At 32.0% G+C, this 26,337-nt stretch overlaps 4 protein-coding genes across 5 annotated transcripts; 2 read left to right on the top strand and 2 right to left on the bottom strand.

The window, feature by feature from the left end:
* Nucleotides 1–238: 238 nt before the first annotated feature.
* On the bottom strand, nucleotides 239–1,299 carry LOC148191476 (auxin-responsive protein SAUR78-like). Its single transcript, XM_088102431.1, has one exon. The coding sequence runs from the start codon at nucleotides 869–871 to the stop codon at nucleotides 485–487; it is 387 nt and encodes a 128-aa protein (XP_087958557.1). The 5' UTR covers nucleotides 872–1,299; the 3' UTR covers nucleotides 239–484.
* Nucleotides 1,300–10,703: 9,404 nt separating this feature from the next.
* On the top strand, nucleotides 10,704–11,651 carry LOC148191475 (17.4 kDa class III heat shock protein-like). Of its 2 annotated transcripts, XM_088102165.1 has the most exons (3): nucleotides 10,704–10,850; nucleotides 10,930–11,197; nucleotides 11,314–11,651. In XM_088102165.1, exons 2-3 carry the CDS (start codon nucleotides 10,973–10,975, stop codon nucleotides 11,566–11,568), a joined length of 480 nt encoding a protein of 159 aa, XP_087958291.1. In that variant the 5' UTR covers nucleotides 10,704–10,850; nucleotides 10,930–10,972; the 3' UTR covers nucleotides 11,569–11,651. The 2 variants fall into 2 exon arrangements, with proteins under 2 accessions (XP_087958291.1, XP_087958292.1); XM_088102166.1 differs by lacking the exon at nucleotides 10,704–10,850 and having other exon boundaries at nucleotides 10,857–11,197.
* Nucleotides 11,652–11,700: 49 nt separating this feature from the next.
* Nucleotides 11,701–19,106, bottom strand: LOC124832555 (protein SLOW WALKER 2). Its single transcript, XM_088102164.1, is given in 17 exon segments — nucleotides 11,701–12,593; nucleotides 12,596–12,659; nucleotides 12,750–12,972; nucleotides 13,273–13,653; nucleotides 14,124–14,206; nucleotides 14,276–14,365; nucleotides 14,482–14,625; nucleotides 14,735–14,818; nucleotides 14,912–15,058; nucleotides 15,169–15,261; nucleotides 15,516–15,587; nucleotides 15,953–16,033; nucleotides 16,216–16,284; nucleotides 16,789–16,864; nucleotides 17,281–17,400; nucleotides 17,907–17,982; nucleotides 18,382–19,106. Coding segments are annotated over 17 exon segments (3,084 nt in total). The 5' UTR covers nucleotides 19,064–19,106; the 3' UTR covers nucleotides 11,701–11,994.
* A 987-nt stretch (nucleotides 19,107–20,093) lies between these two features.
* On the top strand, nucleotides 20,094–22,150 carry LOC124832554 (small ribosomal subunit protein uS2). The gene is made up of 5 exons (XM_088102636.1): nucleotides 20,094–20,321; nucleotides 20,454–20,716; nucleotides 20,950–21,147; nucleotides 21,277–21,499; nucleotides 21,725–22,150. The coding sequence occupies exons 1-5, from the start codon at nucleotides 20,171–20,173 to the stop codon at nucleotides 21,817–21,819; spliced, it is 930 nt and encodes a 309-aa protein (XP_087958762.1). The 5' UTR covers nucleotides 20,094–20,170; the 3' UTR covers nucleotides 21,820–22,150.
* Nucleotides 22,151–26,337: the final 4,187 nt, after the last annotated feature.

The raw sequence follows: 26,337 nt of genomic DNA, 5'->3' as shown, positions 1-26,337 counted from the left end.
TAAAAACTTTTTTTGAAAAAGAATTTCTTAAAAAATATGTAATACCAATAAAACATTAGTCTAATCCAATGAACACATAGGGTCGTCCCAATACAAGTTATCAAAGTTTTGGATATAGGATTGAGTTTAAACTTGAGGACTTAATTTAATCGTTTTGACAATTCCTAAATAGTAGATAATGCTTAACTTATTTCAATTTAGTGTCATTTTCAAATAAAGGAAGAAGAAACAGGACAGATGATTCGAATTGGCGTTGGATTCATTCACCTCAAACAAAGTCACAAGAACAATGAATAGAACATTCATGTCAACTACATGCCCACTTTACACAACAACAATACTTTTATATATATAATTAAGATTGAATCAATCTGAATTCACAAAGTGAGGCCAATGGTTTGGGTTTGTTTGGGCGACCACAAGAGAAACAATCGAAGTCAGCTATTACTAGGAGTGTCAGCATCGATGGATACCATCATGTGGATCAGCATGCACAAGAGTAAAACTCGACCAGCTCATCCATGGACCCCAACTGGGTCTCTTCGCTCTCAAGCATCCACAGCAAGTGCTCGAACAGCACCACCTCACAGGACACCACCACCCCATCATCATGAGACGAAGAAGACCTATCCACTAGCTCCTGGAACACAGGGTGGTCGATCACTTCGGAGTTTACGAGGTAACGCCTCCTAGATTTGCCGACATAAACAGCATGAAGCTCTTGTTCATGTGCATGTTCCTTGGATGACGAGGATGTTCTGGTGGCTTCTTTGTGGGAGGAGACACAGCTGTTGCCGCGGCTGAGCTTGGTCAATGAGGGCCATCTCTTTATGGCTGACTTCAGCTTTGTAAGTTTTCCCACTTTGGCCATCTTGCAAAGTGTTTGATGAAATGCCCCAACGAGATGAAAAGAGAGAGGGAGAGGTGTGTTGGTGTGGTGAGTGATGGGAAGGTGTGAGGGAAGGAAGGTTCGGTTATAAAGGAGGGGTTGGGTGGTGGGGAATTGAGGGAAGGCTATGGTGAATGATGGGATGAGAAGGGCTTAAACACGTGCATGGCCCACTGTTTAGGACACAGCTAAGAATGAGATATTTGGTAAAGAATTGGAAAACCCAGTTACCCTTTTGTTTGGCCTCTAGTGAGATGTTTGGGATTTGCAACCTCTGCAAAATGACAAATTCCTTTGCCTCTTCCTATTTTCCATGCATGCCCTCTTTTTTTCTGGACCATCACTTTTTTCACTTTTCCTCTCCTTACCATTCTTTTTAGTAAGAGAAACTATTTTATGGACTCCACCCCCTGCTCCATATTTATGTTCACAGTTTCTGATCAATTTTTTCTGACAGATAACCAAGTTCTGCTAATCTTTTAAATTCAAAAAATAAAACCAATAATGTAGTTCCTAAGGTAAAAATAAAATCATTATCTTTGTTTTATAAGATCAATTAAAACTGTCTTTATGATTGTATTGTTGTTACAACGTTTCAATCTGATAAATATATCTTTCCAGTAACTGTTGAATGATGTAGTTGTCCAAAACTGTTGTGATGTATCATGTTTGCTACATGGGGGTTAATTATAAGTTCAGTTGGAAATGGTTGTGTACAAGAAAAATAAACCTCCAACTCTAAGTGACTTTTAAAGAGGCTTAAGAATTAAGAATATAATATAAACAAAACTGTGAAGTATTATGAATTGAACAACTAATACCTTCCTTAATAGGTTTATTTTCAAGAAAGTTGTTAGATTTAACTATTTCAGGTTTGTCCATTATTATCATAATAATAAAATAATAATAGTATCAATATCCAAGGCTCCAGAGTATGCAATCAAGTATACGTCAACAACCATTTATTGTAAAGCAACCTAGAAAGTCATAGCACTATAACCTTACAATATAGGAATCTTTGTTATTATATTACAAAAATGAAAAGAGATGATAATGAGGATATTTGTAGGGTATGGAAAAAAATATGTTTTAGGTGGTTGGACCTGATTTGTTTCTGTTCTTGTTCTAAAAACCTTGGAAATACATTAGAACAACCCGAGTTTCCTTATTATGATGAAAAAAAGAATTAGAGAGACCACCGAGGAACAAAGTTAATGAGGGTGATTGCGTGTTGGATTTGAAATGAAAAACAAGGTATATATGTTGGTTTTCTTGTTTTTGTTTGCTAATGGCATCATAGCATGCAATCATAAACAGCAACAAATTAAGGTGTTGGTTGGTTAGCAAGCCAGCAAGGATCCCATCAGTGAAATGCACTCAAACTAAGCAAATTCATCTACCTCCTCACAAACTACAAAGTGTTGGTGCCCACATCCTTGTCCTTTTTATGCATACACTTTACTAGCTTTCTTTGGTACAGAGGTACCATTAGCAAGGTTCTAAATGCATATGGGGCCTAGGAACCTCATCTAACAGAGCACTGAAAACTCCAATTATATACTTTGTCTATTTCTTCAAACTTCAATTTCAAGGACAATTAATGAAATTTCTTAGCAAAAGTGAAGAACTTCTCTTGTATGCAGATGAATTTTGTATACCAGAACTTCTGATATTTATGTGAGTTCCCTGTAATTCAGATTCTGACAGTTAAAGTTCACAATTGATAACAGTAATCTTTGTAAATTTTGTGCATACCTTATTCATGAAAACAATGAAACACTAGCATATGATGAGTTTCTGAATAGGAAACATAAATTAGGATGCCTCATGGGTCATATGTGTGAGTAATGTTTGTGGTCCAACACTAGTGTGAATCATAGATCACAAGAGCCTTAGCAGAGGCCAAATTGATGTATATTTCACATACAACACAGTGGTCCAATAGCCCCTATTCCCACTTCCCAAGCTGATGCTTCTTGTTGCTGACACCACCTTCAATTCAACCCTAGCATTTTCATCCAACGTTTTTATTTCAATGGACACCTTGTTTTTTCCGTTCTTGCAAAAGGTGATGATTGTACTAGCAAGTTTAAAATGTTCTATCTTAATTTTCAGAATCAAATTTGTTTTTATGAATGGCTTTTCTTACTTTTATTTGTTAGGCCAATTCAAAAGTACATCATTATCATGATCACAAATGGTCGACCAAAATAAGACGATTTTATAATATATAAATAAACGCAAATTTTGTTTTATAAACTGATTTTGTAAGATTGAGTTAGACTTAAAGTTATTATAACAAAATTTATTATTTATTCTATCAGTCATTCTCTATCTAGTTATTATTACTAATGGATCATTTATTAATATCTAATCTTACACTTAGATCTATAAGACAATTTCATAATATATAAATGGATTACAAATTTATTTTTTGGAGTTGAATTAAAATTCACTTTTTAACAAAAGAAAATACATTATTCATATAACAAAAATGTTTGAAACCTCTCTCTATATATATAAAGTGAAACACTGAAATTTTAACCTATGGTGTGATCTGAATACATTTATGAGAAACTAAAGAGAAGGAATTCGAGAATGTATCATGTTTCTTTCTTGGCATTGAAAAAGGAAAAATGTGTGCATGTTTTTCTTTTGCCTCCAATAATGTTGTTTGTAATAAATCATGGTTATATCCAAAAAAATCTGATAAGCTAACATAGCAATGTTGGCATTCAGAAAATCAGTCCCCTCTTCCCTTAATACGATGGTTTTATAAATAAAATGGTCCCAAAATGTTTTGAAGAAAATATTCATTAACCGATCATGTGCTTCAGAAGAGTGGGATGGAATCCAAGACAAGATTAGTTTTAGGGGCCTGGACCATCTTCTATAATAAGAAATGCATTAAATTTGAAGATCTCATTAGGATTTGCAAAGTCTAAATCATGTGCCACCAAATTATGTAACAATACAAAATGTCAAAATCATTGTCAGTTCAACCAGAACAGAACAGAGCGCATTAAACAATTTAATAAACACAGAATAAATGCTGTTTGAGAAATAGTAAACAGACATATATCAAACACTTAGGTTGTGATTTTGTTTTCTCATGTAGCATAACCTAAGTTACGAGGCACAATCCTTTTTTGTACCTATATAAATTTATCGACAAAAAGGTGTGCCTTTTGCTGTATTTTCTTCTTTATTGAGTATAACTCAAATGTTTTTTTTTTTTTTCTCTTTTTTGACCGTAACCTTTTAATGTGCACGTAAGTGAATCCTTTGATTTATACTTTATATGCTGCAAGTGAAATAATAAAAAAAATGTGATCACATATAGGTATGCTACTATGCTAGTTATAAAGCACGTGCCATGAAAATATAAATATATAAAGGTCATGTTAGTTCGACTATTATTGACTAGAGCATATAAATAGGGTCTTAGGATGTTAAACAGAGCATATATTCTGTTAGGGAACTGATTAGTAGACAAAACATCGAACACTTTATGGGTAAGTGATTCTATAGGATATATTTTAGGGGCAAATCTCGCTCCCCTGATTTGTTCAGCCAGTCAACTACAGGCTTTTGCTGCCCTAATCTTTTTATGTGATTAAAATGTCCATTACTTTTTTATCCCTTTTCTCCATAATTATTCTTCGTTGAGTTAAATATGTTTTCAAACCTGAGGTAAAATTAATTTTTTTATAGATAATTTAGTATTTAAACTTTAAAAATGAATAAATATTATTTTTTTAATCTAATTTAACTTGTATTTTAGGATATTATTTGAATTGTGTCGTGAAATTATGAATAGGTAATGATATTTTATTAGTAGTTTGATTGCTTTTTTGTTTGAAAAGTGTTAAGAGAGAGATTGATTATGAAATAAGCATCCTTGAATAATATTGTTGTATTTATAGAATCAAATAAGTGTAAGTTTAGTTGATCCATAAAGAAAAAACTTATAAGACTTTATTGAACCATCCTCTTTTAATGTGCCTATTAGGCAAATAAGAACAAGAGTAGATATATTATATTATTTATTTGTTTGTTATTAACTTTGTTATTAAATAACATTATAATTTATATTTAATTAAAATAAAATTATAATTTATATTTAATTTATATTATATTTTATATTTTCTTTTATAATTTTATTTTAAAAATATATAAAATATCTTTGTTTTTAAATATTTACAAGTATCCACAAGTACCGTGAGTTTTAAAATCCTTGCACATATTTTTGAAACGTATATCCAACGAGTAATGTAACATGTAACTGATGGATTTTTTGTTGTGGGTAGACATTAATTATGTCAACCTATTGTCATCACTAGATATGTCTGTATTTGATAACAAGAATACATCATTTAAGAGACATTCGTCTTAGTTTTATAAAATGAAACTAAATAAATATAATTTTTTTATTCTTTAATTATTAATGATTTTAAGTGTGTGTTTAGATGTATTGTCTGTCACTAAATATAGTTTAAAACATTATTGTAATATCTTATTTTAATAATATAGTTTAAAACATTATTGTAATATCTTATTTTAATAGTATGAAGTTACCAGGATGAAACGTTACATAGATGCTAAAAAAACAACTGGGTAAAACAAATTTTCTTCAAAGAAGAGATATACTTCTGTAGACCATCTAACTACCTCTGTTTCACCCTCACCTTTCGCTGAAGCAACTATAAAGATTTCTTCATAAGCTCACACCATTTAGGTGATCATTGCACAAGAAAAGAACAATACGAAGACAAACAACACAAAATCAAGACAAGTTAGATACAAAACAAATCATATCACCTTTATAACATAACATACATAAATAATTTATATCACATACATCAACCCAAACATCTTAACATGCAAAGACCTAGACTGACTATCCAGATATTGTATGGACTATCTAGATATTGTATGGAATGTCGAGTTACAAAGGTTCCTACACTTGTGGTGGCCTCTATTGCTCTGCAGAGCCCTTGCCAATGGGTTTCACCTTACCACACACAAGATTAGCCCTCAAACGCCCTTTTTCCAAATGGAGAAAGGCCCCTCACGCTCAGACCTCCTACTATTCTCACGACATGACTCATCTCTCTCCACTTGAGCATGGATGATCATTAGAATGTCAGGATAAACCACAACTGACCATTCATACTATCAATACTTGAAACCACCACCAAGAAGTTCTTCCTTGAAACTCATTTTCACAACTTTGAAACCATTGATATCACTTCACCTTTACATTGAATCCATTTGAAACCATATACATATTCTTGTTTCCAATTCATATTATAAATCAATTCATACTTCACAATAAGTATTATCAACCAATCATTCAAACACTCACATACATTGAAAACACACTTTAAGAAAAATAATAAAAACTTAGTTGAAAATTTGATATTTTCGCTCAGCCACCAAGTATACTCGCTCAGTTAAAAGTGTCTACCAACCCACTCGCTTAGCCACCACGACTTGCTCAGTGAATACAGAAATAGTGGGTTTTCGTTCAGCGACTACGCTCGCTCAACTAGAAGTGTTCTGCTCGCTCAGCTAGACTGCATAATTCTGCAGCATCAAAACTGCAAAATTTTCACCTTCAACCACTCATGACCTATCCTATGCATCTTTCTCAACTTCTAAAACTCCTAGATTGTATTCTAAACTCAAATGGACCTAAACAAATATATCTAAACAACCTAAACTCGTTTTAAACTGTTTTACCACAATATTTCAATCTAAAATTTACCTAAACCTCACTTTAAAGACCAAAATCTAATTCTACAAGTTCTAGCTCATTTTTTATTAACTTAAGGACTTAACAAGTCAGAAATGACTTACCAATATCCCTCCAAAATGACCATTTTGACACAAGACTTAAGATTCAAAATCTCACTAGTTCAAACCCCCAAAATACACTTAAACAAATTTACAAATACTCCATAATGACTATCACTCCATTCTAACACACATATCAGCTAATTCTCATCCAAACAAGTAACAAATGACAAAATAACAGCCCTGAAACAATTGCTTCTTCACCCTAACACCTATTTCTCAAACTCATCTATCAAAACCTAACTTTTTAACTTCACCACCTAAGTATTTGATCCCTCTTCCCTCCAAAAACTTTGAATTAAATTTTCAACATCAAAACAACTTCATATTACATCATTCAAGACAACAAAGACATCCAATTTCATCATATCAAACATAGATCATACAATATGATTACATACACATCTAATTGAACTAACATAACATAATTACTCAAATTAATACTCAATCAAGTTAATAAGCAAACAACCACTAAACTTGCAAGACAATTATAGTTAATGATAAAACATCTAGCTTCCCTTACCTTACACCGAAACAATGGAGCTCTCTACAAACATTGAACTCCTGCTTGGAACTCAAGGGACTCTAGAAATTCCTACAAAACATCGAACAAAGATCAGAGAGAGTCCTTAGGACCTCTGATCAACAGGAAATTAGAAAAGGACATTACAACTCACATGTCACAAAAGATCATTAAGCATGATCTCAATTAAGAACGAAATGAGAAAAATGAGCCAAAACTTACTTGCTCTATTGAAGAAACTGATATGATAGAAACTTAGACCTTGTTGCCGTGGTCAATTAGGTACTTCATGGTTGTTAAAGAGATGACTTAGGAGTTAGAACTCTTAGAGAGAAGATAGATAACTCTAAAAAAGTGATTTTTAGAAAGATGATATATGTTTAGATAATATGACGCGATATAAACTTCTATTTATATTACGAAACTTTTATTATTAAATAAGTCGATCTCATTAAAATAAAATATTCATCTACTTTATATACTTAAATTTTTCGGTTCTTACAAATACAACCATAAATTAAACTAATTTGTATTGGATTTTCTAATATTATAAAAAATTTGTTATTTTATTTATTTGTGTACTTTTATATAAAGTTGGTTATTTTATTTTGTTTATGTACTTTATATATAGAATAAAATGTAATAAAATATAAAATATTTATAATATCTCAATTTTTATTTTTAAATCTAAATATATTTTTATTTTATTAAAAAATATTTATAAATTAAATAAAAAACCTAAAACAAATACTCTCAGTCCAAAAACAATTTTACATACACATAACAAATTTAATTTATAATTTTGTTTTAATAGAAATTATTGTTAGTAATTTTCTTTTAACATTTTATTGATGTGAATATCTATACTTCTATATTTATATATAAAGGATATTCTCATTTTTAGTGTTTACTTTTTTTTCACTTTTTATCATTCAAATTATTGTTTTATTTAAATTTAAAACTACTTTTTTGAAATTTAACTATTTTTTTAAAATAAAACAAATAAAAATTATCTACTAAATAAATATAAGTCATCTATTAAATAACATAAAAATATCTATAGTTAAATTCCAAAAGGTATTTATAGTTATTTATATAATTATAATTTCACACGTACTTATACATAGAGCATGTATTTTCATTGGTATTTATGACAACAGTACGTAAGGACGCTTTTTTATTGTACTCTTATAATAGAAATTTCCACGTTCTTTATTTGAAAAATAAATTCAAAATATAAGTGTCACGTGAAGCCATTTAATTTCATGAAATAAAACTAATTAAAAAAAATTTGGTCCCATAAAATAAAAATGTTTTAATTTTGATTCTTGTAAAAATAATATTTCATTCCTAAAACTTAAAACTTATTATTCTTAGTCCCTACAATATACTTCTTTTTGTTTAATTCTAAGTACAATACATTTTTTATTTTAATCCTTCTAAATTTTGAAATTACTAGTTTACTCCTAAATTTTGTTTTAACGTAAATAAATCATATTTATTTTAAAAATTCTAAAAAGCCATAAGTGTAATAACTTTCTACCTGGGATAGTGTCATCATTCATTAACAGATGTCACATGAAATATGGATAAAAACAAAATTTAAATATTTCAAGACATAAATACTAACTTTTTTTTATAAAGACTAAAATAAAAACTCATTAATTTTAGTAATATCACTAAATTACTAAAATTTAATATAATTGTACATGACCAAAATTATATTTAATTTATTCATTATAATCTTAACTATTTTCACTATCCCAATTTTTTCCCCAAACATTGTCACTGCACATGTTTCATCCACAAAACTTAGAAAAAAAAGAAGAAGAAAGAAAACTCATGTCATTGTCAACCACCTCATATGAAAATTGTCTTCTTTTTTCTCTCAATTAACTTCAAAACTTTTGAGTTCTAAGCAAATTTTGTCATCAACAACATGAACATGTATCTTTGTCATGTATGGTTTTATAAAAAGAGTGGTCAATCAATATAGTTAAATCATCCATCACTTTGAGTCTATATTCAGCAATTTTTTTTAAATCACCACCTTACACATTTATAAATTTTTATATTTTAAATTATACAATTGAGAATATAACTTTTTTATTTTGTAATGTATTTTTTATTTTATATTTTACAATGTATAATTCAAAAAAATTTTTTTAAATAAATGTACAATTTAAAACACATTCGTATTCTGAATAAATATTTCAAAATGTATTTTTTGTGTTCCAAAAAATATAATTTAGAATATAAAAAAAATTGTATTTCCATATAGTCCATAATACAAAATATACAAGATTGTAAGTTAAAATTATAATGGCATGAAAGGATTAATTTAGTCAATGCTCCAAATTCAACTGTACATGATAACTAACCATAATGGTTTACAACCAGTTTCTACCAGTTTCTTCTTACACCTTCGCATATTTATTTTTGCACCCCACATTAAAGAAACATCTCATTTTTGTCATTTTAGACTGTGTAATCCAAAATAAAAAAATGTATTTTAAATTGTCATTTTTCACTTTGTGAATTAAAAAATTTAGAAGTTATTTTTTTAAAAAAAAAACAATTATCAGATCGTACAATTAAAAAGTAAAAAATAAATTCCAAGTTATATAATGTAAAAACAAAAAATATTAAGAAAAAAAAGAGTTTTTAGATTACATGATTTAAAATTAAATTTTTATTTTTCTATTATACAATCCAAAAAATAATTTTTTTAAATCTTTTTTTGAATAATTCAGAAATATTTTTTATTTTCAAATTATACGAGTTTGGAAATCATTTTTAATTTATAGATTCTACAGTCCAAAAGAGTAAGATTAGAGTTTTTTTAATTTGGGGGTGTAGAGAGAAATACATGGAGGTGGAAGAAGTGTCCAGATTTTATTTTTGGGTTTTTCTTATTTCTTTACCATTTGTTTATGAAACAATTATGCAGATCAGTAGGATACTAACCCTTCATTTTTATGATTGTTTAAAGTTAATGTATGTTACTAGGCTTACACAGTCTTTTAAGTCTGATAAAATGATTTTTTTATTTATTTTGATTTATGCGAAATAAATTATCTGTTTTTACTTTTTCTAAAATTGAAAATTATTATTTTATTTATGTGTTTTACAAGGTTTTAATGATTGTCACAAAGTGAAATAGAAATATTAAGAAAAGCTTAATTTCTCTCTTGCCATGGAGCTAATTTCATAGAATTAACCAATTTGATAAAAGATTAATGAAGGAGTGGAACTAAAAGGTATGATCATAATAGAGACAAAACTTGTTATAAAATTATGAACATGAAATATTTTGTTATAGTAAAGTGCATGGAGAACTAAATGTGATTTTGACACGTACATAGAGAGAAAGAGCGTTAACTTTCTACAACTGTCCAGAGAATTCCACGTGTGAACAAAAATGAAGAGGATGTTTCCAGAAGGTGTGGACAATTACTCTAGATCTTTCTTAACTCTTCCCAAAATTCTTCTATTTATATTTTCTGCACTGACCATCACTCAACTAACTTAATCCGAAAAAGATAATCCTTTCTAGATTCTCGGAGAGCACAAACTAAGGTTGGTAAATTCAATGATGTTTTTCTCTTGTATGTTTATGTTTTCTGAGGTTGTTTTTTTTATTGGGTGGTGAATTCAGAATCTGAGTTTTTGTGGGTTGCATTGGCGTGTGAGAAACGAAGATGAGCAGAGTTGGTGATTCGTTAAACGTGGATTTGGCGGCTGCAGTGAACAACCTCTTCAATATTCCTGAAACCATGGAAAAGTTCATGTTTCCTTCTTCTCGTGCCCATGACCACCATGAGAGCAGAGGGGTTTCTAGCATCATTCCAGTGGACATTTTAGACACTACGAAGGAATTTATATTCTTCATGGATGTTCCTGGTCTCTCCAAGTCTGAAATTCAGGTACATGACATGATGCCTCATCATCCCAATGTTCTTCCTTTCTAGTGTGTGTATAAGAAATTGGAGATTGTGTTAAAAGTGTGATGTGTTGAAATGTATATGCATTTTGCTTGCAGGTGACAGTTGAAGATGAGAAGACACTTGTGATACGAAGCAATGGGAAGAGGAAACGCCATGATGGAGATGATGAAGGGTGCAAGTATCTTAGGCTGGAGAGGAGAGGGCCTCAGAATTTGCTGAGGAAGTTCCGTTTGCCTGAGAATGCCGATGTGTCTGCAATCACAGCTAAATGCGAAAATGGGGTTCTCACTGTAGTTGTTGGGAAGCACCCTCCTCCAAAATCCAAATCTGTTCAAGTTGCTATTGCATGAGTTGAGAGTGTTTATGTGATCTTGAATAGTGTAATGAAATGTGATCAATGGTGAATCTTCATCAAACACTTCATTTTGATCTATACTTGACATTTTTATCAGAATTTAAAATTGTACGACTGCCACCAAAGATGATAGATAACAAAACCACTAATAAATTGAAATTTGATTTTTGGTTGACTAAATTGTATATTGCACAAAAGATACATCCAAATGAAGATATGGATTGATACAGGGCCATTAAATTAAACAGCCACAAGCAATACAATTTAGAAGCAGTCAAAACTGATAGCATACAAGAATAACATGGTGATACTTCCTTGCCTGATATGGAATTTCTCAAAAATTGTTATAACAAAACTGTTGATGCATTCCTAAAACTCAATCTGGCCATAGCCATCTTTTGTCTCGGTCAATGCAGCTAATTTACTTTTTTCTTTTCTTCGATTTGTTTGACTTGTTTTTCTTAGGGGAAGCTTTCTTCTCAGTGTGGTCATCATCTTCCATTAGATGCTCAAACTCTTCATAACTTGCAAATGGAGATACACCTTTCTTACCACCACTTTTATGTTTTCGTTTTCTTCTGCCAACTTCCTCCCCATCACCATCAGAGCCATCATCAACATCTCCGATCTCAATATCAATGGCATCATCATCAGCATCAGCATTATCATCACTGCCAACATCGTCAGTTGGAGCATCATCTTCCTCCCCTATATCAGCGGGTATATCCATATCCATCTCACCGTCACTAACATCACCAATCAAGTCCTCATCTTCCTCACCGGCAACTTCATCCAAATCATCATAATCATAGTCAGTGTCTGGTCCCAAAGATGGATCAGTAGAATCCAACAGATTCTCTATCTCTTCATTATCACTCTCATCCCCACCATCAACCTCACCATCATCAATATCAAACAACTCCTCGGCTGCCTCCTCATCAGCTGACTTCTTTTTCTTTTTCTTCGATTTAGTAGTAGAGCTCATTTTGTTTGTGTAGAACTTGTGGAAGACAAGATCCTCGGGGGCACATCTGCCTCCGCTAGTGAAAGAATTTCTGCCCCAATCAATTGATTGTTGACATCCATCTGCAAAATAAAGAAACCAGTTAACAAGCTGAATCAGGAGGCTAGATAAGAGAATGGGACATTACTAGATTGAAAAGTCTACACTTTTACCTGCTTGGCAGGTTCAATCTGAGAACCACCATGCCATGTGCTTTGCTTGGGTTTTTTCTCCATGAATTTGTCTAGGAAAGCTGTCATGGAGAGATCATTTAATGGATTTCCATTATAGACAATATTGGCACCGGAAAGAAGAGTTTGGGCCATGGTAGAAACTGAAGGATGTGCATGTGAAGCAAGCACCATTAACTCCCACCAACTTACACGGTCTGCATTGCTATAGGATGAAGAAAATATGTAACGTACGATGTACAAGATAAAAATGTCACAAAGAAAGATCTGGCTCTAAATGAGAAAATGAACTTTTAAAATACAAATACATGCATCACAATCTCTAAAGATGCTGCCTTTTTCATTGGTCAGTTTTAAGAAGATTTTATCTTCCGAAATAAATACCCCACCTTGTGTTTTTTCATTTTAACAGTTCCACATGAAATTGCTTTGAGCAAACAATGGAAAAAAGAATTGTATATATTAATATCTGAAATGACGACTAGTTGCAAAATCGAATAATTACCAGTACGAAGGCTCTCTGTGTCGTGGATCGTAGCCTCCACGAAGGGAAGACTTCTCAGCAGATAATTGTGACTGTGAACTTTCATTATTAGATACAGATTTTGATTTTTTTGATTCCTTATGAACAGTTTCATCCTTTGCAAGCAGAAATCCCGCATCCTCTGAACCATCGTCATCAGAATCATCATCTTCAGAAGCTGCAGGAAGATCATCTTCACTCTCTGAAGAACTGGCGTCAGCATTGGGGTCCTCGCCATTCTTTGCAACTGCAACATCATCCTTTTGTTTATTTGATAAAGAGCTGGGTTCATTATCAGGTTCTATAACATCTTCAAAGTGTTCAAGTTCATCATCTAGAGACTCGTTCTGCAACACCATATTCCTACAAGAGAAGATGGTGTTAGAATATCCTCTATTTATCGTTATTATATTATCATTATAGTGTCTAAAGTTACTCTATCATGATTATATTATATTTAGGGTTATTCTATTTTTTATGATTATATTATGTCTAGGTTACCCTATCTATTATATACTCTTGTATCAATTTATTCTTATAAATAGAAAAAATTATGATATACTCTTGTATCAATTTATTCTTATAAATAGAAAAGATTATAAGAGAGACCAATTAGCCTTCTTAGGATAAAAAAATTATAAGCCTTCTAGGATTATTTTTTTTTATACTTTAACTCTCAAGTGTGTCTAGAATTATTTTACACTTTTTTCTGGTCAAACGTGTTATGGAAGAATCCTGTCACAAAATTCTCAGTGCAGACTTATATAGGAAATATATGTTTTTCACACTAACATAAAAGTAGTGGCAATGGCAGTGAAAGAAAAAGCAATTACCATAAAGGTGGTCTGGCTTTAAGAAGTTCGGAAAGAAGAAAAAGGCAAGCACAGGCATATTGTGGTGGCTGCTGAAGTGCAATCTGAAAAAACAAATGTTCAGTAGTATGTGTAAGAAGAAAAACGTAGAGAAAGGGCAGTTTAATAATCACCTGCATTAGACGTTTAGAAAATGCTGCTACACGCTTTAAATTAACATCCTTTTTCATTGCTCGGAGGAGAAGTGCAATAAACATTTCTGCCTGAGGACAAACACATTAGAAAATTCTACAGATTATTGAAGAAGATTATTGAAGAATAGTATAAGCACCCATATTTTTATCAAAAGAAAATGTAAGAAAAAAAAAAGTTTTCTTGCCTTGGATGTATACATGGCAGCTGGAAGCAAAAGTTTGGAATACAAAGCACGGTAAAACCGATCACTGGCTATCTGATTTTTGGATGAAATTTTATCAAGAAGCATCAGTGCTTGAACACCTACATTAAAATTCTTAGAATGAACCTGCAAGTTTGCAGAACCTTAAACCTTAAGATATCGAGGTAATGATGAATACTAATGCAACCATAACATACTGCATACAGTTTTTATTTGCTAACAAATTAGTAATTACCAGTTGGAAAAGTACTGGTGTTTGGACTTCAACAATGTCATCAGCTTCATTACTTGAGACAAAAGGAAATGTTCTATTCACGCCCTATGCCAATACCAAATGAAATACCAGATTACAACTGAATTTAACATGATAAAAAAGGTCACAAATATTAACATATATTATTATCATATTTACAGTTAGGAGAACTGATAAAAGCCGAGAGTCCAATTCCACATGTGATTCTGATAACTCTTTTGACTTGTCCTCTTTTGCATTTCCCTTGCCCTTGCCCTTGCCGCTTTTATCAAGCTTCTGGTTACTGGTTGCATTTGTGATTAAAACCTGAAGGTGTCCAATTGTAAATATTTTCCCGTTCAATTATTTTTTAGCTTGAGTAAACAAAGTCATAATATTTCAGATAAGAAAAGCTTCAAGGAAAGAAAAACCAATACCTTAAACAAAGCAAAATATACATCTATAAGACGTTTTGCCACTTTAGGTCCATCTCCTTTATTTGTTAGGCGGATTTGGCTCAAGAAATTAATCTACAAAAGTAGAAAAAGCAGCCAATGAGATTCTTCGAACAGACCATAAGTTTAAGAAAATTTAATTTAAGAAAGTAATCTAAAATTGAAGGGCCATTTCAGAAACCACAGAAAAGTGGTTTCAAACAGATATATTATACGATGCATAATATTTTCATTGATCAAGTAACAACAAAAGGTAAAAAAATACACAGTGACTCCTACTTTGCAGAAAATGATGTAAGAAAAGGTGAGGATCAAACTATAGTACATACAGCGTGGTACTGTGATCGTGGTCCTAAATGAGGCCGGAAAAGAAAAGAATCCACCTCGTCAATAACCACAGCCTGTATAGAAAAATTAACAAGAAAATAAATCAGTAGCTAAAACAAATTAAGAGGTAAAAGGGAGCCTAAACGTTAATGTGAATCATTGCCAAATATCATGAAACCCCAAACGTAAATAGTCAATATATTCTTTAAAGGAAAATGAGATAAACGAAGTCATGCAGGCATGAAAACTTTTCAGCCTGCAAAGTTCCTTCAAGTATTTATCTTACTATCAATTACTTAGTGATATCAATAACTTAGTGATATCAATAAACAACAAATATTGGCTTAAACACTAAATATTGGCTACAAAATCATTTATAGATACCCCCAAAGCTGAAGACAAAGGTTGAAACAATAGACACATTGATAAATGTTCATACCTTCATGTTTGGGTGGTCAGACAAAAGGTTGGATAAATGAAAGTCAGCATTAGATGCTGCTTTATTATCTGGATCACCAAGCTGAAGCAATATCAAAACCACCCATCAACAAAGTAAAAGAGAGAGAAGCCACATAAAATAAAACAGTCTTAGTAACAGAATGTAGTAGTTCTATAACCGGCTATTGTAATTTTATTGTAACTTGACCACGTGAAGAAGAAACACAATAAATGAAAACTGGACATAGGTCACTGTCAACTCACTTTATTAACAAGTGCAGAAAGTAGTTTGCGTTCTTGCTCTGACTTCCGACTCAGTAGCACATATATGGCCTGCAAGCAAGAAAGGTGAAGATATTAACAACAATACATTCAATACATCTGAGAACATGTTACAACAAGGTGAAGATAAGATCTTATTTAAGCTCGTGCCCATCTCATTAGCTTTTTTAGCTTATTTAATAAGATTCATGCAAAAAACTTACTAAATATACATTTTTAGTATATTCCATCAAGCTTCATGATTTAACTTTCGAAATAAATAATGCTTTGATTAAGTTGTTTAATCAAGGACGCCCTAAATATCTTCACATAATATAAATTACAAAACCGTTCTTAAAAAAGATAAAACCGATTGAGGAAAAAAAAAATTCCTATTATTTATTATGAATAAGAACTTTCAAGTATCCCCCAGTAGTTAAGACAAAATTTTCAGTTTATTAAGTTGATTATAGTAGCAAACCTTTTGCTATAGTAATATTGAGTCACTTTGTAACTTGGAGGGGAATGGGAACCCAAAAAAAAACAAAAGGAACAAAGTATGAACAGAAAACCAACCTTTAACGCCTTGTTTTTCAGAGCTGGTAGCATATCACGAGATGCTTCTTCAAGGGCAACAACAAAACGTTCATACCTGAGACGTCAAAAGCTATTCAGTGCATCACTAACAAAAGAGCTTGAGTGGACTGTAAAATGGGTCTCATTGATAATTAGAAATATTCCTCAGGTAAAATGCGTAGAAAAGTGATGTAAGAAGTTTGGACTCGGTGATACAGCTATAAGTAGGCCTAAAATCATTTCTCCTATTCTTCCAAGGCAATATTATGGCTCCTCAAGCAAAATACCAATTAAAGTGACTAAATGCTAACTAGAGTTCAACTATTCTTATTATAATGGAGCACATAATTAAAATGTACAGAAAGCATCCAAAGTTTACGAAACAAAACACGCTATGAGAATATAATTTGCGTGAGAAATTTGTAACCAAGTCAAATCATAGAAATTGATTTAAGATAAAAATGTGAAAATGAATAGTGTTATCACACATACCTCTGCTTCAAACACTCCTCCCAATACCAGAAAAGGAGAAGAGAGTAACCATCTTTAGTTTCAGGAAGATGATTTAGGGGTTGCTGTATCAAGGTCTTCAATTTACGATCTGGTAATAAGCTGCAAGAAAAATAGAGAAAATAACGTATCTGGTCAGAGCGCTGAAAGTCTGAGGCATCACGTGTTTTAATGCTACGCAAGAAAGTCAATTGAATGAAAACTTTCAAAAATTTGCAAACCGCAAAAGTACTTTACATGTAATATTAGAATAACGGGCCTGTTGGGAGAGTAACATGAGATGTGTGCAAAGGAGAAAGACAGAAATATATTATTATCTTTCAAATTTGACAACATTCTAAAACTTTAGTCATGTTAGAATAATTATCATCATGTCTTATTTATTATGACTATATCGTGTTTAGGATTAGGATTATTCTATTTATCATGTATTTTGTATTAAACTTTCTTATATATATAGAATGAAAGTGGTAGGATCTTTTAAACCTTGGAGAATTATTTTCCAGTTCCATAGATTAAATCCCATTCTTACAACTTTTTTTGAAAGCTCTATGAATTATATTTCAATGATAAAATAATTTTTCACAGGGGAGTGGAAAAATGCACACCTTGCAATAAATAATTCTTGCAGTGCTTCAAAACCCGTCAAGGCATGCCGCTTCCCAACCTTGGATGTCACCATTCCTAGTTTAAACAAGAAACACTGTCAATAGCTCAACTGTAAAGACACGGTATGAATATAGTGAGAGAGTCAGTCTCACTGGTAACACATAATTGAGTATGAATATAGTGAGAGAGTCAGTCTCACTGGTAACACATAATTGAGAAGCAAGATCATAAAATTGCTATTGCATAGCTGCAGATGAAACTAATAGCAAGTGCAACACTCATCCTTTACTTTTCAGCTCTCCTACTTCTACAACACAATTCCACAAACACTTAAAAGAAGAACACCCGTGTAAGAACTATAGCTCAAACTAGACATAAATAACTAACTCATCACAAAATCCAATTAATGATACTGAAAACAAGAAAGAAATTATGACACTAGATTATCCCCACCAGTGAACATTCTTAACTTACCCAAAAGAGCGTCAAGAGAACGCAAATTTGCCATTGGATTATCCCCCACCAACACAGCAAAAGCAGACACTTTATCAGCAGCAGTCCCGGACCTCTGCGTTGAAACCAACATCCTGATATCACCACTTTTCCCCCTTGATGACTCATAATCATTAGCATACTGTGCCATCAACCTCTCCCCCAACTCCCTCTTCTTCTCCACGAACCCTTTCCAAGCTTCCACATCCGTTAACTCCACCCTCTTCCCTTCTCCAATCAATTTCCTTTCCAACTCCGTCATGTCCTCAAACCACACTCCCAAACCAATTGCTTTCATCAAAGGAAGCTTTGGCAGGTTCCTGAACTTGTTGAACCCCTTTTCCGTACTGGAACCATTCTCCAGTGACAGAACTGGGGGTTTCGGTTTGGGTTCGGATTTGGGGTTAATCTTCTGGTGGGGTCCATTGTTTTTGCTCAAAGTTTTGTTCTTTGGCTTCTGGGTGCTTTGGGGTGTGGCTTTTTCAGGTGGTTGTTGCTTCTTTGGGGGCTTGTTCGTCTTAGTTTTGCGGAAATCGACATCGTTGAACCCTGAGTGGGAGTGTGATGTGGATAATCCAAGCGAGGAAGCGAAGGAGGCAACGTCTGATTTGAGGATTTCAACATCTTCTGGTTTGTTTGACTTGCTGGTCTTCAATTTCACCATAGCTGTATACAGAACAAAAGAAGAACCACCAGTTTCAGAGAACGAAATAGAATTAGGTAGGGTTTAAGAAACTGTTGGGCCTCACTCACATAAAACACTACTTTTAGGCCCAAAACACATATCCTTCTGTGTATAATTTAAGAAAATAAAATACTGATCATTTTTTTTTCAAAGATTTTGTATACAATAATTATCAAAAGTGGTTATCTACTATAAAACATAATTGTCACAAGTAATCTAAATATTTATAAAAAATATTTAAATATATAAATTACAATTAGATTTATGATAAATATTTCGTACAATTACATACTATTATTTATAATATATTTCTATATTTATAACAATTTTAAACATTTATAACAAAAAAATATTTACATGTGTAAAATTATATGATTATACGATGTAACCCACATGGTAGTTAATGTGATAAAAGAAATACTGATTATTATAAAAAATTATTTTCTACAACTATTTTTCTAAATATACATTTTGTTCTTATTTAAACAATTGTTATATTAATTAATTTGTTGGTTATGAATAACAACCTCATGTTTAGAATGACTTATGCAATAAAATTATGAGCTATGATGTATTTATAATATAATAAATTAATTAATATTTAATTTAATTTATAATATAATAACTTATGCAATAAAATTATGTTATTTGGATAAATAACTTATGAGCTATGATGTATTTTGTAAATAAAAAACATAGAAGTTAAACCATAGAAATCAACTCATTTTATTATCCCAATGTATATTGTTTTTTACAGTACTGAACTTACATCACTGTCACTGTTTAAATTTAAACAAAGTTTAAATTTAGACAAGAAAATAAAGTTCTCCAAAACAATATTTTTTATTGATCCTGCTCATTGGTTAGCATTCTGTTATTGGGCTTGTTCGTAGGTTGTTCATCTTTTAATTGAGCCTGCTTGTTGACTGGCCTTAGCCTAAAAAATAAAAAGCCCATTGGTGAAACCCATTAGGGTTTTCTACTTTATATTACAAACGAATTAGGGTTTCCACTCTGAGGTTATTTGCTGTAGTCAGAAACACTAAGGTTTTCAAGCTCTTGTTTGGGAGCTTGCGAGAGGTAACAATGGCCGCCACAACCAACGCCGCTGCCCCGCCGCGCCAGCTCTCTCAAAAGGAAGCCGACATCCAGATGATGTTGGCAGCCGACGTTCACCTCGGCACCAAAAATTGTGATTTTCAAATGGAGCGCTACATCTTCAAGCGCCGCAACGATGGTAACTAACATTTTTATTTTATCTCTATCGATATACAATAGACAACAGCGTTGTGTTATACAATTTTGAATCTGCAATAGCTACAGGAGCGCAATATGGTTTTGATTTGTTGTGGTGTGGATTTGGTATTAGGTATTTACATTATCAACCTTGGTAAGACATGGGAGAAGCTTCAACTTGCTGCTAGGGTTATCGTTGCAATTGAGAACCCTCAGGATATTATTGTGCAATCTGCTCGGCCTTATGGTCAGAGAGCGGTTCTCAAGTTTGCCCAGTACACTGGTGCTCATGCCATTGCTGGAAGGCACACTCCTGGTACCTTTACCAATCAGCTCCAAACCTCTTTTAGCGAGCCTCGCCTCCTTATCCTCACGGATCCAAGAACAGATCATCAGGTTCATGATCTACCTAAACAGTAATATGTGAAATGCATATGTTTCTCTTTAGCTTCATTTGATTTGGTAGTTAATCTAATTTTCCGTTAAGGAATATAATGGGGATTGTTGATCAATGTTTTGCGGACAACACCTCTTGGGATGATGATTTTTTTGGTTTTTTTGTTTCGTGTTTTTCCTTCCATGCTGTTGCCTGCGTTGTGATTTTAACATACATGGGTTTATTTTTGCAGCCCATTAAGGAAGCTGCTCTTGGAAACATTCCAACCATTGCTTTCTGTGACACTGACTCACCCATGAGGTATGTTGACATTGGGATTCCTGCCAACAACAAGGGCAAACACAGCATTGGGTGTCTCTTTTGGCTTCTTGCCAGGATGGTGTTGCAAATGAGGGGTACCATTCGTCCTGGCCTCAAATGGGATGTTATGGTAAGTATTTTCTTGGTCTACTTTTCTTAGTGGCATTGTTAATGAGCTTATTCGGTATAATTTAGAGAGAGGCAGACTTTTGGGAGGATATTGAAGGAGTTTGTTTTCTTAATCTTTTGTTTGATGCAGGTGGACTTGTTCTTCTATAGAGAACCAGAGGAGGCTAAGCAACAAGAGGAGGAGGAAGCTCCTGCTGGTGATTATGCCATCACTGACTATAATCCTGGTGCTATTGCTGCTGATGGCCAGTGGCCCGGTACAATTGATCAATCGTGGACAGATGCAGTTCCACAACCTATTCCCGCTGTACCTGGCGTCAACTGGGGAGCGCCACCCTCTGCAGATGCACCTGGTACATCATTAATTTGTTTTGATAAACACGAAACTAAACTGAGTTATTTTACGTATTCTATTGTTTTATATATATTGTCATCTTTAATGTTGACTGACCGTTGCATCTGTTAGTTTTTGTTTTGGTTGTCTTTTATCTTTAATTTGTGACATGATGCAAATACAAAATGCATGTACATTTGTGATGGCTGGATCTTTGCATTCATTTTTTGTGTAATAATTGCAGTTGCAGGAGATTGGGGCGAGGCTGTTCCACCGCCACAACAAATCCCTCTTCCTTCATCCGGAGTTGAATCTGTCCAAGCAAGTGGCTGGGATTAAATTATTGTTTTTGATTCTATGATTTTGCCCCGTGTTGCAATTTAGTTTACTCTTTGGAAGTAAAATATGGATCAGTTTTTTTTAGAAAGGAACTTTTTTGGTTTGAGTGTCAGAAATATTTTTATTAACAAACATGGAATGTTAGGTAATATGATGTCTTTGGAAATTCGTTACTCACTATTTATATTCAGTATTTCGATTATTTCGTGATTGTTGAACCGATATCCTCGGTTCTATACCGGAGCAGTTCATAGAAATCTAATTTGGCGAAGATGATACATTTTTTCTTAATTTTATAGAACCTTTACTGGAATTTGCTTTATCTTTTTAACTGTATGCCTTTGTTTTCCACCTTCATCTACGTTGATTTTTCTGCATGCGTAATTGAGAATGGGGTTTTGATATTGAATATATTATCCCTGAAAGTAGTATTTTATTTAGACATGTAAAGAGATGAGGCCATTTAGCATACATAGATTTTCAGATGTTCACTACGTCGAGGAAGATTGCAAGCTTACACCAGATTTCAAACTTCATAGTGTTAATACGAAGTAAATTTAATCAGCCTCTAGTTTTTCAAGTTTTCGCGACGTGTTTGTTCTTGGAAATTTAATAATGATTCAGTAAACATTTTAGATTTGAATTTGTATAGTTTACAAGATTCTGAAATTAGATGTTACTATCTTTTTTGCAAACGTTAAGTCCGATTCCGACTTTTTAAATTTCGTATGGAATGGCTATGTAGATATCTCTCAAATGTATATTTACCTTTATTTTGTTTAAGTTTTGGAATTTATATATCTTTGCTTATTTAATAATTATTTGATATTTTATACGTGTGTTTCAGATTTATATAAATCTTTTTATTCATATTGACATCGAACAAAAGAAATCTTTGATATTTATATAATTCTTTGTATTGATATCGACATTGGACAAAAGAAAACGTATTATTTTAAAAAAAATTATTTGATAATATATTATTATTTTTAGTGGTTTTATTTTTGTAAAAGATATTTACACTATGAAGTGACATAGGAATGGATGTATACTAAGATGATCAAAATGTTTTCAATCATGTTATTATGGATCGGATCATTCGTGTATTATAGAAAAAGAACTCAAGATATTTTATATATCTTTCAATTTTGAATGAATATACATAAAGAACTGATATTTGATATATCTTTCAATTTGGAATGAATTTGATTAGATATCTTACAAATAGAATGACTTATTTTTCCTATCCAGTTCTTCCACCACCGCCAACTTACTTAAATTCAGGCATAATATACCTTTTTAGTGAATCATGATTAGTTTTTCACATTAAACGGAGATATATCATTTTCTACCATTTTTTACTACTGTATTGTGTAAAAATAGTAGTCAAATTACAACTATTTCATAAGATATATATATATATATATATATATATATATATATATATATATATATATATATATATATATATATATATATCAAAATTGTATATATAATTTGTAAAATTTATTCATATTCTAAGAATTGTATATCCAATTTATTCACTAACATATATTATTTTATATAATCATGTCAAACTTAAGATACAACCCAAATAACACTAAAGTTTTTTTTAGCTCGGAATTAGAGGACAAAACTAAGTATTATAAGTTGTCCCTTTTTACTTTTATTTTATTAGATAAATGTTTTTGTATCATCTTAATAAAATTGAAGTAAATATATGAGAATGGAAGTTTGTGAATTAGAAAAGTGAATACATGGTTCAAAAATGAATTTTGTGTAATTAAAAGAGGGAGGTAGGAGACTCATTGTTGATGAATTGGAAGTAAAATAATGAGTGTCAATGCTAATATATACTTGGAAAACATTTCCACAACGAAAAGTTGTGAACTTTTTTACAACGTCATGGATGCCAATTAGAACATTTGAAAATAGAGTTTTACAATTTTTAATGTATCGTTGGAGGGTATTTTGGAAAGGATGAGGGAGAAAGACAAAAATCCTTTTCAGTGGTTTCTCATTCTTCTTTCGTTCTCTTCTTGGTTTCTCTCACTCAAATCTTAAACTCCTATCTCCGTCTCCATCATTGGTCTTGGTCCGTCTTGTTGTGCTATTTTGCTATGCTCTTTGTGTGTGGCGCGAACCACCATTGAAGCCGTCTCCCACCTCCCTCTCCATCATTGGTCTTGGGTTTTCTCGCTCTCGTCTTTTGTTATTGTCTTTGTGTGTGGCGCGAACCACAACCTTCGTCTCATTATTGGTGTATTGGTGTTGCAGAAACCAACACCTCGTCTCCACCATTTGTGCATTGTGTCTCTTTGCCGCAAGCCACCTAGGTTGGCTCACCAACCCACATAGTTTAATTTAATTATTTATTATTTTGTGTTTCAATATTATTAGTTAACATTTTTTTACCGTATTGTAAATAAAAAAAAAGATATTTCAAAAGAGCAATATATTATAAATTTATCCATTCAAGACTCTAATATTATAAATGGATAATGACACAAAAATTATCAATATTATAAACTTATTTATTGGCTTTTCGGGTTTGCTTTTGGATTACATTTGAGTTGTATGTTAATTTTTTTTTATTTTGAATTGTCTTTGGTGTTTATCATTTTAGAGTGAAATTATTTAAATTTGAATTATAAAAAAATTATAATTTTATTTTTATTTTAAATAAAAACTTGTAATTAAGTGAGCCAATGTATCCCACCACCCATGGTGAGCCGAGTTGGGTTCAAACCTTTTTAACTCTCTAATAAATGAGTCGGGTTTGGTTGGTTCACTAAGTGGTCAACTCGTGGTGGATTGGACCGGGTTGGGGCGGGTGGCCCGCTGTGACAATACTATTATAAATCCCTTCAAAGCATTACATATCTACATTAGAAGCCTTCTAGTTTTCTTATGGTCAGTTTGGTTGGGGAGAAATGGGGGATATAAGAGGATAAAATTACTCAAGGTTGTTTGGTTGAGAGAAAGAGTGGAGAATGTTTTTAAATAGTGGGATCCATTGTATTATTTTTCACTTGTTTCTATTTATCTGTCTATCTCGTTTCCATCTCTTCTTTTTTTCTCTTGAACTAGACATATTTAGCTTTCACTTTATTTCTTACATAATTCCAAAAATTTGTGTGTTTTCATTTAACTTATTTATCTTTTCTGTGCCGAAAAGGTCAGTAGTAATGGATATATCCATGATTATCTTATTAGAAACAAAGATTGAGTTCCGGAGGGTGTGAGCTGAACTTTAAAAGAATTTTCAGAATGGATGAAGTGTTTTCTTTAAATTATAGATAGAAATTTTCGATAAAGTTGTTAACCTCAAAAGAAATGCCAAGATAATGTTCTTTAGTTTTCCATATTAATAAGAATTGATTGTGATTCAAATTTCAATAGGCAAGTATAAGGAGAAGAAAAGAACCAATAAGTTATATTGGTTTAGTCTCACAAAAGAGCTACATTTGGTTGTCTAATCTTCTTGAATAGATCAATCCACTATCATTCAATGTTTTACAATAACCTCTCAAGAATTTTAGAAAATTAGAATCAAATTTACTTAAATAACTGTTGGTTGAGCTTCTTTGAGAATTTGTATATTTCTTTTTACCGATGGTTAGTTTTGCTGTCATTTTACAGTAATATTATTTTGATTTTCTTTCTTGATGAACTCTATCATAGGCTAAATGATTATTTTTTCTACAAATGCAGGCAGTAGCCGCTTGGTGCTGAATACAGTCATGTGCTCTGCTAGGGAGAATTCTAATTATGCAATTGCACCACAGGCGAATATTATCTGAAGGAATTTCTAACCCTGTATATTTAATTATCCATCATGCATGCTATCAGAAGCATCGCTGTTTGTGGCACATGTAGTTTTAGCTTGAGAAATAGTGGAGATAGTAATACGGCATCCGTAGTAAAAATTTAAGAATTGTTTATATGGATCGAGGTTAAATTTTTGGAAACAAAATTTTCTATTTTATGTAAAATTTATGCACCAGTTGGCAAACTTTGTGCATAAAAAAAAGGTTGAAATAGGCTTATTTTAATTTGCGAGGTTTTTAAACTAGGAAATACAAATGTGAAAACTTTAAGTAAGATCAAAACTAGTGAGTGTAAGAAACCAAAAATGCATTAAGGGGGAAACTGGATGTTAGTATTATTGAAAGAAGACATAGTAAGAGAAACATCCTTCACGCACGAGATTCTTTTAGAAAAAAGAGTCCGGGAATAAAAGAAACATGTGTTATGCGCATTATTTAAAATGCAGTCTTCGATTATGAACTTAATCCCTTTCAGCTGTCCTTTGTTATTTAAAAAAATACTTATGTAAATTTAAAAATTATTTATTAATGAAATTCTTTTTTTACTACAGTTGTTAATTTGACTCTGGATTTTGTTCACGTGACAAAAAAAATTAGAATCATATAACTTTTCATTTAAAAAATTTTTGGACCAAAATGCCGCAAATGTCACATGGATTAGTTTAGTCTATGGACTTTTTTTTTCAAG

The sequence above is a fragment of the Vigna umbellata genome, chromosome 11 (assembly GCF_029865625.1).
Source record: "Vigna umbellata cultivar VRB3 chromosome 11, Vumbellata_1.0, whole genome shotgun sequence".
In the NCBI taxonomy this organism is placed as follows: Eukaryota; Viridiplantae; Streptophyta; class Magnoliopsida; order Fabales; family Fabaceae; genus Vigna; species Vigna umbellata.
This window is presented reverse-complemented; position numbering and strand designations above follow the sequence as displayed.